This window comes from Podarcis pityusensis, assembly GCF_964106645.2.
Source record: "Podarcis pityusensis genome assembly, chromosome: 4".
Classification (NCBI taxonomy): Eukaryota; Metazoa; Chordata; class Lepidosauria; order Squamata; family Lacertidae; genus Podarcis; species Podarcis pityusensis.
Window position 1 is genome coordinate 95,694,099 of NC_138027.1, and position 27,307 is coordinate 95,721,405.

Genomic DNA, 27,307 nt, shown 5'->3' on the forward strand with positions numbered 1-27,307 from the left:
GCAACGTCATGAGCAACTGCTTTTAAAGATAATTCAGCAACCGCATTAAAAATTTTTCACTTTGCCATGTATACACAAGTAGACCAGTGTGATCTTCATTACATTTGAAACAATTTTAAAACTATTTTAGTTTTATGAGTGTTTAATGCTGGAGAGGGAGGGGTGGAGGGAGAAAACCTAATGCCGAACAGCTTCAATAGAAAGGCATTTAAGCCAATTTTACACCACATCACCCACGTAGTGGTCACTGATAATTGTTTCTGGGTTGAATCCAGCAAAGTCATTGTGTGAGCAGAATGACTTAGAATAATAGAATTGTAGAGTTGGAAAGGACGACAAGGGTCATCTACTCCAACCCCCTGCAAATGCAGGAATCTTTTGCCTAGCATGGGACTTGAACTCACAACCCTGAGGTTAAGAGTCTTATGCTCTACCAACTGAGCTATTCCAGCTTCTGCTAATGCTGCAGAACTTCTTCCTTTCTTCCCCATCCCCTGACACCCCCCCCCCACGCATCTGTTCTGGAGGGTTGGGGGAAATTCTAAAAATAGCAAGTTATTTTTTTTTAATTTCCCACCCTTTCTTTAACCAGTTCTCTCTCTCTCTCTCTCTCTCTCTCTCTCTCTCTCTCTCGCTCTCGCTCTCGCTCTCTAGCTCCTTCTGTGCTCATTGCATGTTAGAAATAGGGCTAATGTTTATTTATTTCATTTGGGGCATGGGACACAAATAAGTGCTGAAACATATAAAACATGGACTCTTACATGCCATATCAACAAATTTGTTATAGTATCTGTTACAGTTGTACCTCATTTTGCAGCTGGGATCCGTTCCGGAACCCCGGCCGCTAGCCGAAAAGGACGCAGGGCAAAGTGTCGTGTCTGCACACGCACGCAGAGCGGTTTGTGCTTCTGTGCATGCACGAAGCACAATTTAGCGCTTCTGCACATGTGCAAGCTGCAAACCCGGAAGTAACCCGTTCCGGTACTTCCGCGTTTGCCACGGACGTTCACTGGAATGAACGCAAGACAAGGCGGACGTTCGCGGAGGTATTACTGTATTGCAAGTTTCATTCTCCACAGCCAAAGTAGTAAGGCAACATGTTTTGAGTGATGGGATGACTATTTTCAAGCATTCTGCTGTGAACCGAGTGGTTCTGCTTCAAAGGCAGAAATCCTCTTGTCAGATAGATGTATGTCAGTGACATTGAACACTGTATTATGTGTCTTGCATATCCTTTAACCACTGAGTATTCCCCAGACTTTGGGTTGAACAGTTGAGGATCTGAGTTCTTTCTGATGCTGCATGGATTCCAATTTATTTTAAAATAATTTCAGTGAGGAGTGTTAATTTTTTTAAGGATCCAGGGCAAATCATCAGCATTGTTCCTCTTTCACTTTTCCAATAAAGCTCCTATCTTGCAAGGCATTAATCACTACTTATTTATTTACTTGTCTATTTTATTAACTGTATTTCTAAATCACCCTTCCCCCGAAGGAACGTAGGTTGATGCGCAACAAACGTACAAAATTCATTACACAAGCAGTAAAAGCACATTACTAAAAAGAAATGTTAATAACTCATTAAAACACTGATTCAAATATTGTTGCTGAGGATTAAACATCCCATGGCCAAACTACAAAAGTATGGGAAGATATACCGTAAATATCTTGAATTGACATCTGAAGGACAACAACGAGGCTGACAGGTGTACCTCTAAGGGAAGATGATTCTAGAGTCAGGGCACCAGAAAACAAGAGTCAGCCCCCTTTTATGTGTCTCTTCCTCCCAAATCCTAATGGGGACTATGTTACCCCACCCCCAGTTGCTCTTATGGATTGTGTTGCAATGGAGGAGGTGTTCCTGCAGATGTTTGGTCTCCAAGCTGTTCAGGGCTTTATCAATGATTGCTAATACATTGAATTGGGCCCTGTAGTGAACAGTCATTGCAGAGTCTTTAAGACTGAATTATTGTGAGCAAGATAGCACCATACAATACCAAACAGGAGTTCACAAGAGCATGGATTACTAATGGCAGGTTATCATAACAGTACTTCTTGAATCAGTATTAGTTATCGTTTGTGATGACTCTGCTTTTGTGTAAATAACTCTTTGTTCTATCTTTAGAGTCTCTGTTCCAGCTTCTTCTAGAAATCACTGTTCGGAGTACTGGAATGAATGACAGTACTGGTCAGTCTTTGACAGCACTTTCATGCGCTTGCCTCTTCAGTCTTGTAGCTGCATGGGGAGAAACGGGACGAACGCTTCAGGCAATCTCCGCTATCCTTACCAACAATGGGAGCCACGCTTGTCAAACTATCCAGGTCTTTGATCAAAATTTGGATTATTGTGTTGGCTGATGGCATGCATCTGTATCTGTCTCTGATCCCAATAAATTGCTTGATGTTTCCCAAATCAGAGATGGCCAACTTGAGTGCTAAGGATTGCATTAGAAATATCTTGAGACAAGAGGCCACAGGTGGTAGTAGTTTGGAGTTCACTGCAATTGGCCTAATAGAGCTTGCCCTTTTCATGGATGCAGCACATGCCGTATGTTTGACAAGTATTTGTCATGTTATTCTGAAATGTGTTTGGAGTAAAATACCTGAAACCTTTCCTTGAGGAATTGTAATATAAGTCTTTAGTTGAAATGCATTGCACTGGATCCAAAGAAAAACACAATTGGTTCCAGTTGTCCAAGGAAGCTTTGTACTTCTGTTTTTCGAAAGCAAACCAAGGTTTGGAAAGTGGCTTGTGGAATGGTGGGTCTGCCACTCAAAGGGAAAAAATAAAAAACCTCTGACTGAGCATCCCTTTGGATCCCAGCTGTAATAAATATGGGCTTCTAAGTATTTGCTTCCTTGTTTGACCTCGCCATTTCAGGCTTTTGTTTTCTGGAAACCCACATTCCTGAGATTCTCAGAGCAACCTTAGGCACGGTGAGAAATGCTCACTAGTAGATGTTTTGTGCTTTTGCTTTTACCCTTTTCTTGTTACAGCCACAGGAGAAATTACATAAGCGGGAGGTTTAGGCTGTGACCCACCTGAAGCTTGTGCCTATCTCCCATTATGTATTCCTTATTTAGTTATCAGAAAAAGCAGAAGTGCCATTTACGTGTGCATCTCTTTCTCACTTCTGCTTATAAAATCTGGAGCTGCTCTTTGAAGCTTTCAGATTGTAAAGGTTTCTGAGAACTTGCATTTTTGTTTCTTATACAACTACTAAAGAGCACCATAAGATAAATACCTCTATTTTCCAGCTAGGCACCTCTCCTTGACCTTAAGCATAATTACGGTAACAAGAATGAAATTACCCTCAAACTCTGTGGAACTTTCAAGTGAAACACATTGAAGATTTGAATGTAAATAGTTTTGTGAAAGGGAGGAATAACGTGTATGTGTCTTATGGGTTAGATCCAGAGAAGAGTGAACAGTGTCTGCTCATTCAGTGGGGGTTTCCTGGCTTCACTCCAACCCCTTGAATCCTTCCCACACGAGCCACTGAGGGACTATATAGAAGGGGTATGGGGGACTGAAGCAGGTTAGGGAAATTGGAAGAATTCGATGAGACCGCCTTTGGCGGAAGTGCCCTTTGGCTCACACAAGAAGCCTTTGGATCCAAGCCAGTGTTCATTCTCATGAAAGACAACTGCTTATAGCAGAAAAATAAGTAGTCATTTGCAGTACATGCTACAGACTAACTCAAGTTGTCACTTGGAACAACTTTCCCTGATGCTAGGCAAAATCCATTTCCATAAGGTAGGTTAGGTGTTGAATGAACTATCATAGAGTCTATATCATTTAGTATTAACTTTCAGGTAACTGTGCTATGTTGTTGTTTTCCATTTTTAGGATTGGTGATTTAAAGTTTTCGAGTAAGTGACAGTGGTTATCTTTCCCCCTGTTTAGGTGCCAACTATATTGAATTCCCTCCAGAGGAGTGTACAAGCTGTTTTGGTGGGCAAAATACAAATCCAAGATTGGTTTAGCAATGGGATTAAGAAAGCTGCCCTGATGCACAAGTGGTCTTTAAAGGAAATCTCTGTAGATGAAGATGACCAGTGTCTCCTTCAGAGTGATGGTTACTTTTTGTATTTATTATGCAAAGATGGACTGTACAAAATCGGCTCTGGCTACAGTGGGACAGTCAGGGTAATTTACATTTTGAGCTTGAACAGTTTTCATGAATCGGTTTTTAAATGAGTAAAACTTATTTCTATTTTTTCATCAAATTTATATCCTGCCCTTCCTCCCAAAGGAGCCCAGATGTATTGAACATCTGGACATGAAGGTGCATCGGACAAAGACTTGTCCACAGTTTACCAACTCGTTTTTAAAATGTTGCTTTTTTTGTATGACTGCTTTATAGATGGCATCTTCAACAATTGTATTAAATTGCAGGGTCATATATACAACTCTACATCTCGCATCAAAAATAGAAGAGAGAAGAAGTCTTGGTTGGGTTATGCTCAGGTAGGCGGAATTTGAAATCAAATACAAGAAATTAATATTAAATTGAATGAGCTATAATGTAGGCTAAATTGGACCAAACATTGTATAATTCATTATAAATCCATTGGTGTAAATGGAAAGAAAGTAATATAATTTGAGCTTATAATTCTAAAATATAAAATTAAACTTTAAAATATACATGGTGGCTAATGTAAAATAGGAATATATTCAATTTTTGATACTTACCCAAAAATATTGTATAGGACTTGAGGTGGGACAAAGTTCACTTTTAAAATGGCCATAAAAGGTATCAAAGCACATGGCTTGGCAACAATTGAACTGGGTGGCAAAATGTACTTTTCCTACTTGTTCCTAATGTTTGCTACAGCATAGTGAAAATATGTACAGTCATACCTCGGGTTGCGAATGTGTTCTGTGCGGGAGGCACATTCGCAACCCACAGCATTTGCAGCCTGAAGCGCCGCGTCTGTGTGTGCGTGTGACGCGATTTGGTGTTTCTGCGCATGCGCGAGCGCCAAAACCTGGAAGTAACCCGTTCTGGTATTTCCGGGTTTGGTGTGGTCCGCAACCCGAAAATGCACAACCCGCAGCGTTCGTAACCCGAGGTATGACTGTATAGCATGTCACTAGATGTCTAACATCCTGCAATTGTTACAGGAAGCAATCTTGAACTGCCCACCCCTCCCCAGTTACAAATATCTTGACTAAAACCTCCATTCTCTTGTCCATTTATCTCTATGGTCTATACTGTATCTTTGTTGAACTGTTGTTTGATCATGGGGAACAGTGGAAGATGAGATCTGTAGGCCAACTCCTTAATTCATAATACTGCTGGATGTTTTTCCATATCTTTTGGGGGAAGGAACAGGTTTCTATTGGGATATGAAGGACCACTGAGCATATTTTCCTTCAAACATTTCTTTTGCTTATTATCTACTCTTGGGAATAAGACATTCTAAGCCAGATAGATGTATAAATAGAAATGTTCTGTTTACCTTCCTATTGCTTCGTATCGCACTGAACTGCAAATATAATGACATCATCTTGTCAATATGGACTGTTGGCAAGCATCATGTGAATCCTATGATGCATTGTGCTTATTTAAGATGACTACTTAAACTTCAAACTAACTGCAAAGCAATCTGTTAAAGGTGGTATACACTCATGAATGAGTGTGCATACATCCCTCCATAAAAGGATAAGTCAGTTTCAGGTAAAGCAGGAAAAGATGAAATAGCGTTTATTTATGTTACTGCAAACACAGTTCTGGAACTTTAATGGTCAGTTATTCATTATGTCTTTGTAGGGTTACTTGTTATATAGAGATGTGAACAATCATAGCATGACAGCCATAAGAATCAATCCTGAATCTTTGGAACAAGATGGTACAGTAACTTTGCCAGGTACGGAAATGCAGATTGGCTCTTACGACTGCTTATAATATTACGTTGTGCACGACCTTGTTTTGCTTCATTTTTGTTTTATAGTGTGTGTTCCGTTTTTCTGAAAATACTGATAAACTTATTGCTTATGATTTAAGCTTCACATTCTGGACAAACGATATAATACATTAATGATCATGATACTGTCAGAAATGACCAAACCAGAGTCTGTCTCCTGATTCATGACTGAATCAACATGGGAAATTAAAGCCTTTTAAACGGACATTAGCAGTTAAGCATCACAGGGGTATATTATTTCACAACACATTCTGCTGGAATTCCCCAGTGAAAGAAGAAAAAGAACTCTCAAAACCAATGTACAGTGGTGCCCCGCAAGACGAATGCCTTGCAAGACGAAAAACTCGCTAGACGAAAGAGTTTTCCGTTTATTGAGTCGTTCCGCAAGACGAATTTCCCTATGGGCTTGCTTCGCAAGACAAAACGTCTTGCGAGTTCTTGCGAGTTTGTTTCCTTTTTCTTAAAGCCGCTAAGCCATTAATAGCCGCTAAGCCGTTAATAGCTGCTAAGCCGCTAATAGCCGTGCTTCGCAAGACGAAAAAACCGCAAGACGAAGAGACTTGTGGAACGGATTAATTTCGTCTTGTGAGACACCACTGTATCGACTTTCTACAAACGATTGTTTTCCAAAACTTTCCCTCGAAGTGTAAGTGTTCATGGAATGGCACATCTGCTGCTACAGACCATAGTCTGCTGTCAAAGCTGCTGACAGCTCTGCAGTCAACTTGTGAGATAACACCAACACCTGGAAAGACAGCAAGCAGGTGACAGTGAGCAGCGGCTTTTACATGACAGAATGAGGTCTGTGCTATGTCTCTGTGTTACGCCAGTGCTGCTTTTCAGGGCTCTGGAAGATCAGAGCTACTTTGTCCCACCTTGGATCCACAAAGTTCAGTAGCTTTGGCATGTATTGACTCTGCAAGCAAGGCACAGCGCTGAATATTGCTTTGCTGTGTACTTAAAAAAAAACACCAGTTCCACCGATGAGCATGGCATTGTGCTGTAGCCATTTGCAGAGAGCCTTTCTTACTAAGGACTGAGCTTTCGGAGAGCTTGCCCATGGCATGCCTCCTAGCCTAGCAGGCTCCACTGTGGGAGGCAGGTAGTGGAAAGCACTCCAGTGGCATTACTGCACCGAAGTTTGAAAGCTTAGTAGTTTCTTGGGGCCGTGAAAGCAGCCTGATAGTCTGTGCTGTTGATGCAAGTAAGTGTGCCTTGACCGTTCCTCAGCAGCTCCCAAACTTACTCTGAATATACCCCCTCAGTGGATGGTTGTGCCAGGAGCCTACGGTATGTTGACTCATAAATAAGCCACTCCTACAGCTATTAACTATAAAGTTCTGAATCTAAATTACCAATATGTTAATTTATCAATAGTTAAAGTGTCAGTTTTAACTAGCACATAATTGTCACTGAATATGTAGACTCTGCTTCGTTGATCAGGAGGTGTTTCCTTTTTGTTTCTTTTTTGTAATTGTGGTGTTTATCATCTAAGCATGCAATAAAAGAAAAGCTTATTGATCTGGATTCTATTTATGTGCTAAAATATATCGAAGCTTCGGCAACTTCTCTATACATCAATAAAATACTTAAGATTTTACGTTGTGTTTGCTGCAATTATGAGAACAAGGCTACTTTGGATGTATTTTCTATCTGTGTAGAGTTATTTATGTCAATGAATCATTTATGGAAATTTGGAGGGTAAAGTATTTAATGTGACTTGATGTTGCATAATGGTGTGTTCTATACAGATTGCCAGGCTGAAGGGCAAAACATCCTTTTCACTGATGGAGAATATATTAATCAGATAGCAGCTTCTAGAGACGTAAGTGTGATACCTCCTCTGATATTTGTTTTCAAGGACTTTTTGTCATGAGTTATTGAATAATCTAAATGCTGGCCTCCAAACTCTGCAGTTATTGCACATTCTTAGCATGTTTAATGCCATTAAAATATGCATCACAATACTCTTGTCATATTTAAAAGAGAAATGCATGGGAAGAATGGCTATCCCCTAGACTTCTTAAATGAATTAAATGCATATTTCAGGAGCTTCCAAATTTTATGTTGTCTGACTTGTACTTATTCGTCTTAATTGGAGATTACTCCTGACTATTTTGAGTTTGTATGGTGCTGCTTGTTGTTATCACTTAGCCATTCTTTATCTTCTTGCACATCTGTCTTAAGGATTCTTCAGTGCCAAATATTTGCCCGCTGGCACATGTATCCATGTTGAGCATCTGGTGTTATAGTTTAGCTCTCCACCCACATCATACTTCTCGGGGCTGTTGTGCTCTCTTAACCATTCTGATCTTCAGCTGTTGAATAAATTTTGCTGCAAGTGTTATAAAATGAGTAGTGCAGCGGCTTGCATAAAATTGGAAGGCCTGTTTCTCTAACAAATACACTAGTTTGCATTATTTTGACTTAACTGTTATGGAAAATATGCCATTTTAATGTTAGGATCCTAAGTGCCTTAATCATTCTCATTGGCTCTCTGTTTTTTATTTCATTTTAAAAATACCTTCCCTTTCAAATATTCAAGGAATTATTATTATTATTAATTATATCCTTTTAAATGCTTTTAATAAACACCTTAAAGTCAGATTTTTAATACTTTAACTTAGAAAAAATCTTTACCTCAGTGTCTTTGATAGAGAGCCTTGAATCAGTTTGGAATTAAAAGTATAAACTTCATTTCATTTAAAATCAAACTTTTATTTGGCTATTCTAAAAACAGCCTTCCTTCTCATTACCTTGGTTTGTCTACACTTCTTGAAGAGCTGGGGATGATGTGGGGTGAGGAGTGGAATCCTTTCCCCCTGCATGAGAGCTGCTATTACCTCTGGGGAAGGTGAAATATACAGGTTCAAATTTACCTGTATGCCTTCCCTTCTGCAGCTAGTGACACCTTCATGGGAATGACTTTCAAGGTGAAATGTTCGAACACTTCTCTTATGCCACAGCACAATCCAAATCCACCTACCCTAGCTGCTTTTAGGAAAAGAAAAAGAGGTCAGGGGACCTAAACATGGATTTCTGGCATCTTTTATAGTTTTGCCTTAAAGAAGGTTTGTTTTCCCTCCAAGACACAAATGACAAAAGAAGTCCAATATTTTGTTTGATACCCTAAACACCAATTCACTTGTTTGCAGGGAGGAGGTTTGCCTGGGAAGGTAGGTGAAAAGCATGTAAAAGACCCTAATACTTTTGATAGCATTTCAGCACATCTGTCACGTTAGCAGATGGTCTGTGCTTTCTGCAGGATTCAGATAAGGGCAAGTGTTAGAAATGCAAGGTATCAAGTAAAAGTGGGATTCCTTATTTTACTAACAAATAAGCTAACATGTTAAACTCTTGGGAAATGCTGCAGAAAACTCCCAGTTCTTGCTAATTTCCTGAGCACCTAGATGCCAAAATGTAACTGATACTCAAAGGACTGGAAGTATTTTGTCATTTAAAAGGGAACTTCATATATTTTCAGACTGTAGGAACTTAAACCTGGTTGTTTATTTTCAGCACCTTTCAGCTGCTTCTTTTTTTAATAACCAAATGTATAACAATATTCTCTGCATACAAAATTGATGTGCAGATATTCATATGGTTTAATGAGCTTTGCTTATATTGTGTGTGAGTTAAACATTGCATTGGCAGTTAGGAGATAGGAATGTGCAAATATGAAAAAGCTTTAAGTTATGGACTAATGTGTGTTCTTTCGCTTGTTGTGTTTGCACCGTTATTCATATTAATCAGCATCTGACCCTGCATATATCTTATTTAATGAAGGAGTTGCCAAAGATTCACAATACAATCTAGGAAGAACAAGATTGCTCTATCTTGTGGCAATAATTATTTTAAATTGTTGAATATTGTATTGTTATTTGTTGCAGGATGGTTTTGTAGTTCGAATATTTGCAACAAGTACTGAGCCGGTGCTACAACAAGAACTGCAGCTTAAGCTTGCACGGAAATGCTTACACGCATGTGGTATCTCATTATTTGATCTGGAGAAAGACATGCACATTATCAGTAAGGAATCATTTCTCTATTTTCCTGTTCCATGTTTAATAAATTGCAGAGAGCATGATAGTTTGATTCAGTATGAAGAAGCATCCAAAAGGGAAACATGCTTTAAAGCTGAAAAAATAAGTGATAGGTTTGATGCACTCATATAGGTTCACAAATTATTTACCCTATGTGGGTCAGTGGTACCATTGTTTCCACAATTCTCAATTATTTGTCAGGGTTTTTTTAAACAAACCAATTATTTTTATTCTCCAGGGTAATATTTGTTTGTAACCATAGTAGACTGTGTTTCAATATTTCCTGCCCAGGAGTTGTGTTTGAAATGACACAATATTTTGTGTAAGATGTTTGTACTTGAACATTTGAATGGATGCCAGTTGCACAAAACTGAGCCCGTGGAATGTTTGAATTTGACACTGAAAACACCTGTGTTTGAAAAACATTGATAGCTAATAGCAGCTTTGTGTTTGTAGGTACAGGGTTTGATGAAGAGTCAGCTGTTCTAGGTGCAGGAAGAGAATTTGCACTAATGAAAACGGCTAGTGGAAAGGTATCGGAAACACTTTTTTGTTAACCCAACTCCCCTTGGCTTGCAATAGTGCTGTTTGGGAGCTGGGCACAATGTTATATGTGGGCCAAACTGTATGTGATTCTCAATGAATTGTAAGTAGCCTTTCTTCAGCGTTTTCTTTTCTGAATCCAGACATTCAGGCTTTAGTCTGCAGAGGAAGGCTAGCAAAAGGAGAGGGGTTATTTTTTAGCAGGGAAAAGTACCAGATGAGAAGTTAGATAACACCACATACACCCTATGTGGGACTTCCACTTCAGCCTGCCCAGCTGCATTTTCCAAAAGAGAAAAAAGTTACATGGCATTGTGTGGATTGTGATTCACTCTTTGCTGAATTGCTTTATATAATAATAATAATAATAATAATAATAATAATAATAATATATTATTTATACCCTGCCCATCTGGCTGGGCTTCCAAAAAATATTAAAATACTGTAATGCATTGAACATTAAAAGCTTCCCTAAACAGGGCTGCCTTCAGATGTCTTCTAAAAGTCTGGTAGTTGTTGTTCTCTTTTACATCTGGTGGGAGGGCGTTCCACATGGAGGGTGCCACTACCGAGAAGGCCCTCTGCCTGGTTCCCTGTAACTTGGCTTCTCGCAGTGAGGGAACCGCCAGAAGGCCCTCGGAGCTGGACCTCAGTGTCCGGGCAGAACGATGGGTGTCCGGGTAGAACAATGCTTTCCTTTGTGAAAGTTCCTCTATATACTTAAAGAAAAGAGCAACCTGATGAGGTAATGTATTAGTGTGTAGCAATGGTTCTCAGTGTTTTCCATAGTTTTGTAAGTAAAACTTCATTCATTGCAAACTGGCTTTGAGTAAAATTAACATACCCACTTAGAAATTTGTCAAACCGCTTTTCTCTTTCTTTTTTTACATTGATTGAATGTTATAATTGAACTAATGTTAGTGTCTCGCCTCCCCTTCAGATTTATTATACTGGCAAATACCAGAGCCTTGGAATAAAACAAGGTGGTCCTTCAGCAGGGAAGTGGGTTGAGCTGCCGATCACCAAATCTCCAAAGATTGTTCAGTTCTCAGTTGGGCATGATGGCTCACATGCTTTACTTGTTGCGGAGGACGGAAGCATATTTTTCACAGGCTCAGCAAGTAAAGGAGAAGATGGAGAATCAAGTAGGTTTGGGGCGTTTGTGATGCCTGCATTAACAACCATTAGAGAGATGTTCCAAAGTTTGAATGAGTGCTTTCTTAATTTCTGGTTCTTTGTGTTAGGATTCTGTAATGAGTATGAGTTACTTGTGCGTAAACTGGTGCCTCTCTAGGCTAATTTGCCTTGTTAAACCTTTCTGACTGCACAGCCCTTTCTCATCGTGGCTGCCTCAGTCGCTGGCAGAATCCGTCAGTGGGCGTTTCTTGAACCTCTTCCAACATAAAAGTTGTTTGACACCCAGTCTCTTCCTCCTCTCACTGCGCGGGAGTCTTCTGCGCAGGGAGGGCGTGGGTAGCGGAGGACCTGTCCCCTCCTCACTGAGGTCCAGTGAAGAGTCCTGGAGCCCTCTCTCCAATTCCCCCATCTGCCCCCCTTTATCCCTGGTGTTGCGCTGATTTGCTTCCCCCTCTACTGAGCTGTTTCTCCCCCTGCTGCTGGGTCCTTCGCCAGCATCATCTAGGAGCCTCCCCTTCGCCTCTCGCTCCGATGTCAGTTCCCTGACAGATTCATAGTCCTTTTTCACCTGGCTGATATCACAATTTGTGCTCTCCAAACATTGAAGTGTTCCTCCTGTGAATAAAGAAAAAAAATCCGGTGGAAATTTATTTTCTGAACGATACTGCAAGTAGCTCAAGTAGAAGCACATCTAGTGGTGTGATCATCATTTTGTGTGTTTTCTACAGAAAACAGCATAATATATTTTCATCCCTGATTCTTATTATACAACTTGGAAGCAACATTTTAAAAATTATCGTCAAGTCTGACCTTAACCTTGCACCTCCTAGTCCTTGGAATATGTGCAACAAAGTCATACTCAGAGTAGACCCATTTAGTTCCTTGATTTTAGTGGGTCTGCTCTTGGTAGGACTGACTTTTTATCTCCCCTCCCCCTTGCCGGACATTATGTGTGTATTATACACTAGTGTTAGAAACACAGTGTTGTGTGTACATTTTTGTGCTGTTTGTGTGTATGGGGTGGACTCGCTTTGATATGTTTGCTTTGGGACATTTTGAACAGGAGTTGCAGTTAATAGGTCACAGTGATAACATTGTTTGCTTTGTGCCTGGAAGTTTTCTAAACAAAACCTTAGCCGTTTATATGCTGTTGATTTGAATCCTCATATATGTGTACTGCTTTGCATGCCTCTCTGAAAATGGAAGAAAGCATAGAGCTCTTCATAGTCTCATGAAGACAGTGCTAATTCTTTCAGTTTTGACTTTGAATATGCAGAAATACAAAAGGTAGAAGTATAATGGATATCCACTATCTTCCTTTTTTGTATGTATAAATAGCCTAGATTTTCAATCATGTTACCATTTATTTCCTTAGCTTCATGTTAAATCTTAGATTTTCTAATGTAACACTTTCCCCTTCTTTTTAAGCCAAAAGTAGGCGGCAGTCTAAGCCGTATAAGCCCAAAAAGATTATCAAAATGGAAGGAAAAATTGTGGTATATACAGCATGCAATAACGGGAGTAGTTCAGTTATTTCAAAAGATGGAGAACTATACATGTTTGGAAAGGACGCAATTTACTCTGATGGCACAAGTAAGTTGATATTGTAGATGTTTTAAAGAACAATTGACTTGATAAAGAGAAATAGTTTGTACTATATATGTAGCTGTCCAGTTGAAATTATTTGCAGAGGCGTTATGTTGTGATGCTGTGTGAAATTAGTTTTATTTTCATTGTTGTGTAAGCATTTGTGCTGTTGAGCTGTTATTCCCCCTTGGTAGAAACAGACATTATTAGTAGGTGTTGGTCCATTGTTGGGGGTGGGAATCCAAAAACTATAGGTAAGAAAATAGCCTATTAGAATAAGCTAGTATATCCCAACTTTGACATCTTGATTGGGCCTAATCAGGGTATATTAGCTGGCTGTTGCTTTTGGTCTTAATAGCTTCTTGTCCTTCTACATCTGAGTTACAGTGCATATATATTTCACAGCAAGGGAATGTTTGCCACTCAGATGTGTGTTTATCTTTCAGGTTTAGTAACAGATTTGAAAGGCCACTTTGCAACTCAGGTAGCCATGGGCAAAGCTCATACTTGTGTGCTGATGAAGAATGGAGAAGTCTGGACATTTGGAGTGAATAACAAAGGACAATGTGGACGAGACACTGGCTCCATGAATCAGGGAGGAAAAAGTCAGTATTATTTTCTGTCTTGTGGTGCTTCATTGTCAAGAACGATTTTTCTCTATCACCATCTCTTCCATCTCACTTTTTGATGCTTGCTATACTATTTCTCTTTAATACTGCATGCTTCCTTTATAAAAATTCAGGCTATTCATGTTTTGTATTAATCAGCAGCTTTCTTTCCATCTTGCCTGTAGTAGATGCAATACCTGTCCTGCTTATAATATCTTTTTTTTTTTTAAATAATATTTATTAAAATTTTCAAAAATACAGAAAGTAAGAATTAAAATACATTCAGAACCTTATTTTCATATATCCACTTTCTGGGACTCCCCCCTTCCCCCACCCCTACCATATTCCTTTTTCATGTTGTTGGCTCCACAAGCTCTCGGTTCTAATTAAAAACTTAATTTGTTTAGACCATTATTCGAATTTAAAACTTCTACATTCCTCATCAATACCCTTAATAAAAAACAAAAAATTTCTTTCCCAGGGCCCACCCCATTTTTATTCCACAATTTCCCTTTTTTTTTTTTAATAATAAAGACACCCCACATAATAGAAATATCAGAAATAAGAAATGAAAGATATAATAGATGAAACAAAGCCAGTTCAAAAAAAGAAGTTGACAAGCCTTTGGATTTTAGTTCTCCCCCCCTGTCCCCGGTTTAATTTCCCCCTGGCCACCAAACCATGTTATCCGCCTGGAATTCTTACAATCCAAAAATCGCCTATTTCCCCCAACTCCTTGCTGACTTTTTTTTTTTTTTTCCCCTTCACAATTATTTTTAAAACACTTAACTTCAGATCTTTAATAAAGCTCCCCCCATTGTTCTTTCCTCTGCTTATAATATCATTTCCATTATTTATGCTCCTTAATCTGAGCAGCTTCGGTACAGTAGTATTCAAAATGTAAAGATAGCATCTGTTACAGTCCTTAAGAGCCTGAATTTTACACATTTGTGTCAGCTTCTATGTGCATGCCTCCCCCCAGTACCTTTATGTTCCAGTCAGGCAAACAAGAGGTCTTACCACAGTTCAAATACACTTTCCAGCTAGCCAAAGAGGGCAAAGCCAACGAGAGGGAACAGGGACAGTTGAGAATCCCAAAGGCTGGGTAGAGAGGTTTGTAAAGCCCCTGAGTCTGAGGTTTCCCACCCTTCATCTGAACCTAGGTTTAGATTGTATGAAGCTACCTGCAATGAGTTGTACAGTCTCTCTCCCCTTTCCTCCATGTGTGGGATTAGGGAATAAAAGCTTGTGTTCTCAGTTTTGACTAAATCCTATTTCCATTATGCATGAACTTTAGGAACCCAAACTTCTTCTAAATCTGGTATGCTGAACAAAGCAGGATAAAAGCATGGTTCGGTGTGTTGGCTAGTGTTAGAATAAACCATAGCTCCCAAAGTGTGTATTTAATGGGGAACTGCAGGTTAATCAGAGCTGAAACCAAAATCTCCCTCCTCTCCTCTAATGCACCAAGATTAGGAAGGGAAAGAGGAATTCAAGTGCCCGAGGTTTGCCATGGCTCTTTCCCAGCCACCTCAAACCACAGTACATAGTTGCTTTAGAATGGCTGAGTTTTTTGTGTCATAGTTGTACAATAGGAAAGTCTTTAACTTTATCCTTATTCTTATATTTATTTATTTATATGCCACCTTTTTCCCTGACAGGGATTCAAGGCATCTTACAGATAAAATAGGAAAGGCTAAAAAATATAGGAGGCAAAAAACAAATCATAAAAAACACTTAAACATTTATAAAATTAAAACTATATATAAATATAAAAGATATATTAAAAACTTACAGATAATCAGAATGCAAACAGTTTGGCACCAGCCCTTTCATTAAAAGCAAAGCCCATTGGAACAAGAAGATCTTAACCTGCCGGCAGAAGGACAGCAAGGAAGGAGCCAGTCTAACTTCACTAGGGAAGGAGTCTGGGAGCAGCCACTGAGAAGGCCCTGTCCCACACCCATACCAAGTGTGCCTGTGAAGGTGGTAGAATTGAAAGAAGACCCTCCCCTGAAGATCTCAGAAACTGGACTTGTTCATCTGAGGGAATATGGTCTTTCAGATAGCTTGCTCTCTATACCTAGCCCTGGTCAACAATTTGGCTGCATGTCTTTGCGCTAGTTGACATTTTTGATCACTTTTCAAAGGCAATGCAACGTAGAGTGTGTTACATTAACTACAGCTTTAGCTGGACCTCGCAGATGCACTTAAAATTACTGCTCTCCAAACATAGTTTTACCATGTGATTTCTGTACTGCTTTGCTGACTTGCCAGATCTGTTAATGGTTGTTTTCTCTCAGGTTTCGGAGTGGAGAACATGGCGACAGCAATGGATGAAGATTTAGAAGAAGAGCTAGATGAAAAAGATGAGAAATCCATGATGTGTCCACCAGGCATGCATAAATGGAAGCTGGAACAATGTATGGTGTGCACCGTTTGTGGGGACTGCACAGGCTATGGAGCAAGTTGCGTTAGCAGCGGACGTCCTGACAGGGTTCCTGGAGGGTAAGTAAAAATGCCTAATATGTAGCTGAACAATACTTTATTTATCTGTAAATTTATGTAGGGGACTAACCCCCCAAATACTATTCAATGAAAGAAAGCATACCCATATAGGTGTTTTTTTTTTGTTTTTTTTTTAAATAGCTGATATTGTTTTCTAAGAAGAAATTCTGAATTGCTTATAGCTGTGTTAATTTCACAGATTGGAATGTATTGTTTTCTGGTTAATAGTTAGGCCAATATGTGTGCTGGATGACAATGTTTTGAAAAGCAGGAAGTCCTGAGTTTTAACATGCAGCAGATACCTGCAAAATTCACCAAAAACACACGCATTGCAAATGTTTTCACTTGGATCCAGACTTTGTTTCCCTCAGTAAAGGGTGTGTGTAGTTTCTGCTGATTTCCCCCTCCAGTCCACTGTATCCTCCAGGAATCTGCTCTGGAGGATTGGTAGATGCTCCAGCACGTGGGTGGGTGGAGCAGGAAAATTGGTTAAAATTGCTACCTCCCCTTTCTGTCAATGCGATTCTTTGAATGAATCAAAAGGCTGCCATGAACAAAAGAATCCTTCTATATTTGCAGATAGATCCAAACATAGCTACCTCCACATTTGCATAACTTTGATCTTCCATTTTTCTCAGGAATCTTATTTTCAGAGCTATGCTGTTTAAAAACAAATTAGCTCTATATTTAGGGACTTGGGGGCTCTGCCTCCATGCTCACTTTGCTTGCCCAACCCTCTGCCTCGATTTCTGTGCCCTGAATTCAATTGTGCAGGGTGACCCTGTGCTTGCTTCTGCTTGCTGATTCTCCCTGCCGTTTTGGCCAGTGCCTGCGGCTGGCTGTCCGTGAGTGTGGTCACTGGAACAGGGCAGGATGAAAGGTGACATGAAGCCGAGCCTGGCTGTGTAGAGGAAGGAGTGGGCTGGAGCGCTTGCTGCCCCCTCCAACATAGCCGAAGCAGCTCCAGTCTTCCACAGCCAGCTAGTGGAGTCGCACAGAGCAATCAAGGTTCCCCTTTCTCTCCCCCAGTATTTGTGTTGCCTGGCTGTGCATCACCTGGGTAAGGAATGGAGAGCGATCAAGACTCTTAGTGATGGAGTCTTCATGAATATTAGGCACATACCTAGTCTCTACGCCTCTTTGGTCTTTAGCCCGGACACTGAGATCCAGCGCCGAGGGCCTTCTGGCGGTTCCCTCATTGCGAGAAGTGAGGTTACAGGGAACCAGACAGAGGGCCTTCTCGGTAGTGGCGCCCACCCTGTGGAACACCCTCCCACCAGATGTGAAGGAAATAAGTAGCTATCTTATCTTTAAAAGACATCTGAAGGCAGCCCTGTTTAGGGTAGTTTTTAATATACAGTGGTACCTCGGGTTACATACGCTTCAGGTTACAGCCACTTCAGGTTACAGACTCCGCTAACCCAAAAATAGTACCTCGGGTTAAGAACTTTGCTTCAGGATGAGAACAGAATTCGTGCGGTGGCAGTGGGAGGCCCCATTAGCTAAAGTGGTGCTTCAGATTAAGAACAGTTTCAGGTTAAGAATGTACCTCCGGAATGAATTAAGTACGTAACCAGAGGTACCACTGTATAATGCTGTATTGTTTTTAACACTTGATTGGAAGCCGCCCTGAGTGGCTAGGGAAACTCAGCCAGATGGGCGGGGTATAAATAATAAATTATTATTATTATTATAGCTGCCTTATGCAGGATTGGAGCATTGGTCCATCTAGCTCAGTAGCGTCTACACTTACAGGCATTGTGTCTCCAAGTTTTCACACTGGGTTCTATCTTAGCCCTACCTGAAGATGCTGGGATTTGCACTTGGGGACCTTCTGCATGCAAAGCATATTTTCTACCGCTTACTGGTAGCCCTTCGCCAAAGGGACTTCTTTCCCTAACAGCAGCAACAACAAATAAATAAAATTTAAAACTTATCTTCAAGTTGCTAGGATGAATTCTATAGGTTTTAGGCACTCCCCACCCTGTCCCCACCTTTAAGTCTCGGAAAAGTGTGTGATTATAGTCTAGGGCAAATATAGTGTATATAGAGAGAAAAGAATTATTCACAAAGAATTTTGCTTGCAGTGATGTGATGGATTGTAAAGTTCAACACTGGGAGTAGGTGGTATGAGTTTATGCTTGTGAGCTAAAAGGCTCTCAAGATAGCCCTCCTTACGTGGTATTCTCTCAGAGCTGTCAGGTCACCGGGCGTTAGGGAGCGTATATTTTCTATTGTGTGCTTTTGGAATGCATTGTCAATGGGAAGTCATTGATACAAGAACTCTGATGGATACAAGAACTCTTTAAAACTACTTTGAGGTTTTTCCCCCCAATTGAAATTTTGTGAAATTAAAAATAATAATTAACTACCACATCTGTTCTTGTTGGTCTTTGCTTGAGATGGTTTTTTTGCAGATATATTTTAGTCTGTATTTGAATTGTTTTGGGCTTTTAATTGGTTTTTATTATGTTTTTTTGTTGTGATTGTATACTTTTGCTTTGTAAACCGCCTTGAGAGGGCATTTGCTGTTAAAGGTGGCCTAAAAGTATTTTGAATAAATAAATTTTATCAGGGATTGAGATGCCAAAGACAAATTACAGGCAATATTGCTGATTTTATCTGGGAGCACTGAAGTATGAAATATATTTGTGGCACAATGAGCAAACCATGGTTAAGAGTTAAGTGGGTTTTGATCTTAGTTATATGCATGAGTGTTGAGAGTATTTCCTCTTTGGGTAATAAAATATCTGTGCTTTCTTCAGAATCTGTGGTTGTGGTTCCGGTGAGTCTGGCTGTGCTGTATGCGGGTGTTGCAAAGCCTGTGCTAGAGAACTAGATGGCCAGGAAGCAAGGCAAAGAGGAATTCTTGATGCCGTAAAAGAGATGATACCACTGGACCTTCTGCTAGGTAAGTGATTTGAAAATGGGAAACATGGAACCTTTGGAAAAGGGTTTAAGATTAATGTTACCAGTCATTTCCTTGAGCTGACTTTGTGCTGCATTTAAAATCAGTCTTCCTTAAGAACTATACTTAAATGTACTACTGTATTTCAATTTAAGAATGTTAAATATGCTCTGTGCATTTTAATTTGGGATGAAATTTACTCTTGAGCCAGAGATGTTAAATTTCTGGACAATTTGAAGCCATGGATGAAACCTGGGTGATATAAATCTAGATTGTACTCAAAGTATACCTATTAAAATCAGTGGATTTATGTAACTTTGACTTGAATCCATTGATTTCAAAGGGTCTATTCAGAGTATGACTAACATTGGGTGTCTTCCTGCCCCATTTTTTTTTCTGAGAAAAATAAAAGTCTTGTGGGAAATAGAAATATATCCAATACTAACCTTCTTTAAAAGCCAACAATTATTTTACTGCTTCCTCAGCATAAAATGCATTTTAGTTAGCATATAAAATTGTACTATTGGATATATTTGAGAAATTTACAGAGCAATCCTATGCATTTTTACTCAGCAGTAAGCCATACTTTGTTAAGTGGAGCTTTCTAATCAGGTAGATGTGCTTAGCTTAACAGTTAAGAAGGGAAGAGGTTAAAAAAAATCAACAAAAGACTCAAGTTCAAAAGGAGAGTATCTCAAACTTAAACCAAATGTTCTGCAAAAGAAGGCAAGCAACATTTCACAAACAACAAAGATCTGTCTTGCTCCTCTCATGAAGATGGCAGTACCCTCTTTAATATGGTACCCCTCTTTAATATTGTAGGTTGCCTTGTGAGAGTAAAACTGTATTAAAAAGCTTTTCACTCATCTGCCAAGAGAATATTTCTTTAGGGTTTTTTAATTTGTTTCTTAGTGTTTCCAATTTTTCCTTTAGTTAAAAAAAAGTTTCAGAAAAAACACCCAGCTCCAGACAGTTGGGGTCAGAAGAGTGCAACTTAGAGGTAATGGCAGGAACAGAGAATTGTCTAATAGAGTGATCCCGCTTCTATTCCTAAAATTGTTTTTTTCTCATGCAGATAGATAAAGCACAGCACTCTCACGCAGCTATATCTTTGATTCAGAGGCTTACTTTCTTTTTAAAGTGCTTTAGAAGTGATAGTAGTATGCATTTAGTATGCTGACAATATGAGAATTCACGTGTCCCTTTCTTTTTTTCTCCAGCTGTCCCTGTGCCTGGAGTTAATATCGAAGAACACCTGCAGTTGCGACAAGAAGAAAAGCGGCAGCGTGTGAACAGGAGGCACAGATTGGAAGAAGGGAGAGGTCAGCAGAACTAGCTTCTATTTAAGACTTAAGTCTAAGTGGATAAACATGATTCTGAGAAACTGACGTACAAAAATCAGCTTATAAATCCCAGAAATGAATGTATAAGGGCTGTGACTACAAACCAGTCTGAGATTATATTGCTGCTTTGTTGGGCTTTAACGAAGAACAGAGTCACAGAGGCTGACTTCTTTCCACAATAAATAGCTAAATCTATCTTCCTAGGCTACTGCAAAAACTTGGAATCTACTTTCCCCCAAGATGAACCTTTTCTGTGCGATCTGAAACATCTATTACAGCAAATAATCTAAGAGGAGCAGGGAGGTGGCCCTGTAAGGAACATAGTATACTTTTTGGTCTGCCTTAAATACTGCTATGATTAGTTCAAGAGTTTATTAGGTACTTAGGGCTTCAATGAGTTCTGAAACGAATAGGATGCGCCAACATAACTACCTATTTCGTTTCCTTTTTAAAAAAAGCAAAAGGTGAACTACTTAAAGTGCATTGAGTTCATGGATTTGGCAGATGGAATGAGGATTTAAAGACAGATATGTTGGGTTTTGCTCCTACATCAACATGTAGGATACCAGTGCATGAAGATTAGTTTGTTTGTCTTCTAGGCAATTGAAGGATTTCCCTTTCTTAATGACAGTGTTATATGTTCAGGACACTATCGTTGAGCACGAAATATTTTACAATTTCTTAATTTGTCTTTAGATTGTCTCAGGATTATCTTTCATTTTTGTTCTGTGGCATAGACTGATAGTGCTGCAAAATGCAGTAGGCCAGCTGTGATAGTGCCCTGTGTGTTTTTCTTTTAAAATTCCAAGAAACCCTGTCTGGGAAAGGATTTGGGTCCCACTTCTGTGTGTATTAATGAGGAAAGGGTCAAATTATGTGTGTGTGCACCTTCACAGTGGGCACAGTTAGCGTATTTTGTTCTTAGTACCCAAACACAAAATTAAACCATGAAAGCCTGCCTTCTCATAGTCATGTGAGTTGTAAGACCATATTTCAAGGAGGAATACTTTTTATGTAATGTTTAGGAGCTAGAAAAAACACCAATGTGTCTGTTAAGGTAGAACGGGACAACGCTGTGTTTCAATATTAGTCGCATGCACCTTAATATTTTTACTCACTTTTTTTAGAGCAGAGTTTGCTTTTTTATGTGGGTATTTGAATACATATCAGATTATTATGAAGGAACAAAATAGCTGGTTTTTAAGGTAAAAATATATAATTTTAACGAATTTTTGGTAAGGGATAGTAAGATTTCATTTAAGGTGCACAAAAGAAATTGGCAAACCTTAGCTGAAGAAACCAAGCCTCAGCTTTTGATCTTGCTAGCTTATTTCTATTCTGAAAACATTAGGCTCATTTGAAATCTTGAGCAGTTCATGTTGGATGGTCTCAGAATAGTTGCAACACAGAGGATGACTGATGTGGCAGGACACCTCTGCACAGTAAAGGAGGAATGCAGTGATCTGAAATTAGTGCTGATTGGTCTGTTCAGGCATGAGACTTGCAAGAAACTCTTGTTGACAGACGGTCTTCTAAAAAGGAATGGAATATCTAAGGTCTTTCTTTGGGATTTTTGTATTGGGCAGAGTGTGTTCTTTTGTCCATTCTCTTTAGAATGGACTCAATGTGCATTTGTCAACTGCTTCATTTGTTTTTATTGCGAGGAAGTAGACAACATGAAACCATTACCAAGTATTGCAAGATCTGAGACCACCTGTGTTGTCGTTCTAGGTGCACATTCCTCTGCATCATAATTTGTGGCATTGGTATTCCTGGAAGAACAGCCCTGAGATCTTATGATGACGGGCAGGGTATAAATCAAATAAATAGATAGTATTGAGTAAATGCATGAAACCCAAACTTCTGGCAGAATATCTTCTGGAAAAACCCGTCTTACCATTTGATTGTAACATATCTTTTAAAAAACAACAAAAAAGACATGCAGTTTCTCTACGTCACCTACAGATCAGCACATGTGGCACTGAGAGGGCCAGGGAGCTGATAGATTATAATCAGCAGTGGAAGGAGCAAAGGACTTCTGGACTGGTCTTTCTCACAGCCCAACTCTCCTGATATTTTATATTTTTCTCTTTCAGATAAAATAGCAAAGTATCCAGGCTTTTGGTGTTTAGATAAACTTGTTGTTGGGCTCTTGTTGATGTTCAGTAGTCTTACAGTTCCCTCTTCACAATTGTAAAAATACCTGCTTTTTGGGTTTTGTGGCTTCCGGATATCATGCTTTGGTTTTTGAATGTTTTGGAAGTTGAACGGTCTTCCAGAATGGATTACATTCAAAAACCGAGGTACCACTGTATAGTGATTGTGCTTAAATGAGTAACTATGCAGGTAATAGATAATGTTTATTTTTCCACGCTGCATTCTGTAGTACTAGATTTTGGAGTCAGTTTACTTTGTTGGTAGCCAGATGGGTGGGGTATAAATAAAACTTATTATTATTATTGTTATTATTATTATTTTATTTTGCCCACAAAATACTTGCATAATAGTCATGTTGCCCTGTGCAGATGGTTCCTACCCACAGGAGAGGGATTGGGATATTCTGAGCTGACCTCATTCTGTTGACTACCCATGTTCAGACCTGTCTTATGTCTAGTCATTGACGGTCATAGTAGAATAGAAATCTATGTACGTAGGCCTGATTATGTCTTTGATAGCTATCAGAATAATAGGGATCAATCATAATAGGATCTTTGTATATGACCATATTCTTATGCTGCATTAAACATACATTAGGCAGGTCCAGTGGAGGTCTGGTTGCTCAATGCATGATGGCATATGACGCCTGCTTAGCTTCAAATTTACAGTCTGTTTTCCGGCTGGAGAAAATAGTTTGTACATTTAGGATTGATGTGTACTGGCTTTATTTGCGAGAGGGGAAAAAACTGATTGGGGAGGGGGGCAGGGGGGGAACTGAGCTCCAGTATTCATACCCAACAACACCACAGTGTTTTACTCTCGTGCCATTATGTAAGATTTCAGATGTACTCAGATTCTAATTAGATTTTGATATCTGTTCCAAAAGTATGAAATATTGAGTATTGATTATTGCATCCTTTTCCATGCTTTTAATTTGATTCTTTTTTTGTTTGTTGAACACAGTTTCCATTTTGTGAGCTTTCCTATGCATGTGCAAAAAATTTTCTCCTCAGGCCCCCTTGTATTTCCTGGTCCTATTTTTATGAACCATCGGGAGCAGGCTCTAGCCAGAATAAGACCCCATCCAACACAGCTAAAGCATAACCGGGACAAGCATAAAGGTATTTGGTCTTCCTTATTGATTGGGCTGGACTTACACCTATTCTTCAAGTTATTTTTCTATCCACTGGGTATTAAAAGAAGTTCACAAAACTTGCTGTCTCTTCTGGCTAATCTTCAGTAACCTGAGGAGAAAGGAAAACACATTTTTAATGTTGAGCTGTTTTTCCTGTGAGAATATGTGAAAATGTGCATTACTTTCATTTTAATTTCCCTTTCCTTTAATGCATGCCCTTGTTTCATTGCTTTGTTTTCTTAATGAAAAACGGGAGTGAGATCAAAGAATTCCTTCTGGTAGGATTGGTGACTATATGCTGGCTGGATATAAAATACATATTTTTGTCTACAGCGTGTACTTTGAAATCCTGAAACTGATAGCAACCATTGTTGGGAAACAGGCATTCCCGTCTGACCTTGAAGGAAGCACTTGTGTTTTTCATAGCAAGCAGTAGTGGACAACGTGGTGGGGTAGCATGGTGGGGTTTGCACCCTGCCCCCCTCCCCTTCCGCTTCCCACTGAGCAGCATCAACTCAGTTGTTGGGAAGTCAGGCAACTATTGCTGCCCGCCATGCTGTCTGCTACTGGTAGCAACAGAGCTTGCAGTGGCAATGCAGGTGAAAAATAACCCATTGGGCTATAGATGGTTCATGGGCTGTATACTGCTTACACCTGCTCTGGACTATTCAGGTCAGGTCCTTACTCATAAAGAATACTTGCCTCACTACCACTTACTTGGTGCTGAACTTTAAAACCCTAAACGGCCTCGGCCCTGTACACCTGAAGGAGCCTCTCTACCCCCACCATCTAGCCTGCACACTGAGATCCAGCTCTCAGAACCTTCTGGCAGTTCCCTCCCTGCGAGAAGTAAAGTTGCTGGCAATCAGGCAGAGGGCTCTCTCGGTAGTGGTGCCTACCCTGTGGAACACCCTCTCATCGGATGTCGAAGAGATAAACTATTATGTGACTTCCCATAGACATCTGAAGGCATCCCTGTTTAGAGAGGTTTTAATGTGTGATGTTTTATTGTGTTATATTTTTCTGGGAGCTGCCCAGAGTGGCTGGGGCAACCCAGTCAGATTGGAGGATATAAATAATAAAATGATTACTGTTGTTATTACTCAGAATCCTGAAATGTCTAACATTTTAATAAGTGTAGAATAGGCATCCCTCCTGCAAATCTATCTATATCTACCGTATATCCATATATCGTGTGTGTGTGTGTGGCAGTGGCAGGGGAAGGAAGTACTGACACTCCACATTAACCTAATTTCAGTTGTACAGTCGTTCTGTTTGAACATGGGCTCTATTGAAACTCATATTGAAAACATGGTTTTAACGTAGAGGATCAGGAAGGTTCCTAGTGGTTTAAATCCATGTGATATCTTGGTGGTGTGTGTGTGTGTGTGTGTGTGTGTGTGTGTGTGTGTGAAGCTCTTCGTGTTACCACTGAATGTGGTGAGAGTGGTAGACAAGCACACAAACAGCATGGGGAGTACTATAGGAACAAGCAGGGACAACAATGGGGGCAGATGGAGCACTGGCCAAGGACCCATGAGCTTGAAGGAGCCCACCAGCTTTCTTGAACTACATAGCTCCCACTCATTGATTGACCCTCCACCCACCAGGAGCCTGACGCATGTGACCTTTTTGGTTTTGATTCAGCTCCTCTGTGCAGCAGCTGCCTTCTATAAGATACCCAGCATACAGTGCTCATGTGGAGAATTGCACGTTGGGTAATTTTATGGAGGGCAGCTGCTGCACAGAGGAACTGAATCTTGCAGTCCGAAAGAGTAGGCAGCACATGCTGGTCAGCCTGCTCTCCGCCTCTCCTTTCTCCAGGCAGATCTGGTGCTTCAGCGCCGTAAACACAAAAACAGCAGGAGTCTGAAGATGAAGCAACAACAACAGCAGTTCCCATTTCCTTCTGCATTAGCCTTGCTGGTATCAAGAAAATATTTTTGAATAGTGATTTTTTTAAAAACAAGAACCCAAAGCTTTTGATGTTTAAGGTTGCTGATGCTCTAGTGAGCAACCAATATATTGCAGGCTTTAAATCAGCCCCACAGTTGATTACTTATTTTGCACCTTAATCCTTTCCCTAAGAATGCTGTGTAGATGCCTTAAACTCAAAAGCATGCATGCTTATCATTACCTGATGAGGAAAGTCGTTTAACAAGTCATTGTTGCATAATTTCATTAACTTTAGCAGCCTGGTTTTATGGATGTAAATGCTTGCAGTTGAGAGCTGTCTCTACACAGCTGAGTCAGGTTTGAACACTTGGAAATTCCATATGATATTGAAACAAATGCTAGATTCAAAAACCAGTTAAGCTTCCCTGCTTGGATTTTATAGCACTACCCTAACCATGCCTATTCAAAAGTAAGTCCTGTTGAACTGGTGTGGATTACTCCAAGTAAGTAGGGTTAGTTAGGATTGTGGGTTTAGCCTGTTGAGAGGGAAACCTAAATTTTAGAACATTCCCATTGGAATTAAGAGACTATTGCATTTGAATTTCTTTTCTTTTATTAACTCCCAGTAGTGTAACACAGGATTAACAAAACGAGTTTTCCTCTGGACCAAAATTATAGCGTTGAAATGAAGAAAGCTTTGGCTAACTAAGTGGAGTTTTGTGTTCATGGTCTATGAACTTCATTCAGTCTCAGTAATTAAAAACTTTCAACGCAAGAACTTAATTCCAAGTAAAAACAACAAGGAGTCCTGTAGCACATTAAAGACTTAACAGATTTGTTATGGCAGAAGGTTTCATGGACTGAAGTCCACTTGCTTTGTCAGATGCATTAACTGTTAGTTTTGCAGGCATATAAAGGAGAAAATTAAAAGGTGGGAGTTGAATGACAATGAGATTCAAAAGAATACAGTTGGTGATGGTGAGCTTTTTTTTTTAAAAATGATATTTATTGAAGGAATTTTTTTTTTAATTACAAAAGAAAACAAAGTAGAAAAAGAGAAAAACAAGCCACTTCCAACCATACAAATACACAAAATAAGAGGACAAAAATACACCACAAAAATTTAAAAACAATTAAAAACAAATCCATTATTTTCAACTCCTCAACTGTCATTACCCTCTTTCCTTGACCTCCTCCTGCTCCCCTTCCTTGTGTCCTGGTTGTTAATTGTCACTGCAAATCCTTTCCATATTTCATAATATTCTGTCATTACATTACCTTAAACTATTTTAATCTTATCTTACTATAAAAAACCTTGGAACTTAAAACTTAAATCTTATTTTTACCAACTTCTCATAACCATAATATTCTTACATAATTCTTTAAACATTTTTACTAAAGCCAAATAATTTCATTCCAACATTTTTCTAACATTCATCAATTTTATAAAACAGTCCTAGTGATGAAAAATAAAATAAAAAACAAATCCAATCTTCATCCAGTGTCCCTTCC

The 27,307-nt window shown here is 39.5% G+C and overlaps 1 protein-coding gene and 1 long non-coding RNA gene across 4 annotated transcripts in view; one reads left to right on the forward strand and one right to left on the reverse strand.

Moving 5' to 3' along the window:
• Window positions 1-27,307, forward strand: part of MYCBP2 (MYC binding protein 2) — a 138,863-nt gene that overhangs the window by 18,039 nt on the left and 93,517 nt on the right. Inside the window, exons 5-18 of the mRNA XM_081003345.1 lie at window positions 2,125-2,321; window positions 3,907-4,149; window positions 4,399-4,470; window positions 5,777-5,873; window positions 7,682-7,755; window positions 9,821-9,959; window positions 10,430-10,506; window positions 11,457-11,661; window positions 13,082-13,246; window positions 13,687-13,845; window positions 16,152-16,356; window positions 19,122-19,267; window positions 20,485-20,586; window positions 23,778-23,885. Of these exons, the coding sequence (XP_080859471.1) occupies window positions 2,125-2,321; window positions 3,907-4,149; window positions 4,399-4,470; window positions 5,777-5,873; window positions 7,682-7,755; window positions 9,821-9,959; window positions 10,430-10,506; window positions 11,457-11,661; window positions 13,082-13,246; window positions 13,687-13,845; window positions 16,152-16,356; window positions 19,122-19,267; window positions 20,485-20,586; window positions 23,778-23,885 (1,989 nt within the window). The remainder of the gene's footprint in view (window positions 1-2,124; window positions 2,322-3,906; window positions 4,150-4,398; window positions 4,471-5,776; window positions 5,874-7,681; window positions 7,756-9,820; window positions 9,960-10,429; window positions 10,507-11,456; window positions 11,662-13,081; window positions 13,247-13,686; window positions 13,846-16,151; window positions 16,357-19,121; window positions 19,268-20,484; window positions 20,587-23,777; window positions 23,886-27,307) is intronic.
• LOC308475870 overlaps window positions 18,118-27,307 on the reverse strand; it is a 63,066-nt gene continuing 53,876 nt past the window's right edge. For 2 of the 3 annotated variants that reach the window (XR_013985451.1, XR_013985452.1), the window contains 2 exons: window positions 23,922-24,008; window positions 20,603-22,139 (listed from right to left, as the gene is read on the reverse strand). This is a non-coding gene — a long non-coding RNA (uncharacterized lncRNA). Of the gene's footprint in view, window positions 18,253-20,602; window positions 22,140-23,921; window positions 24,009-27,307 lie in introns of those variants that run through there. The other variant, XR_013985450.1, reaches the window with a different exon arrangement.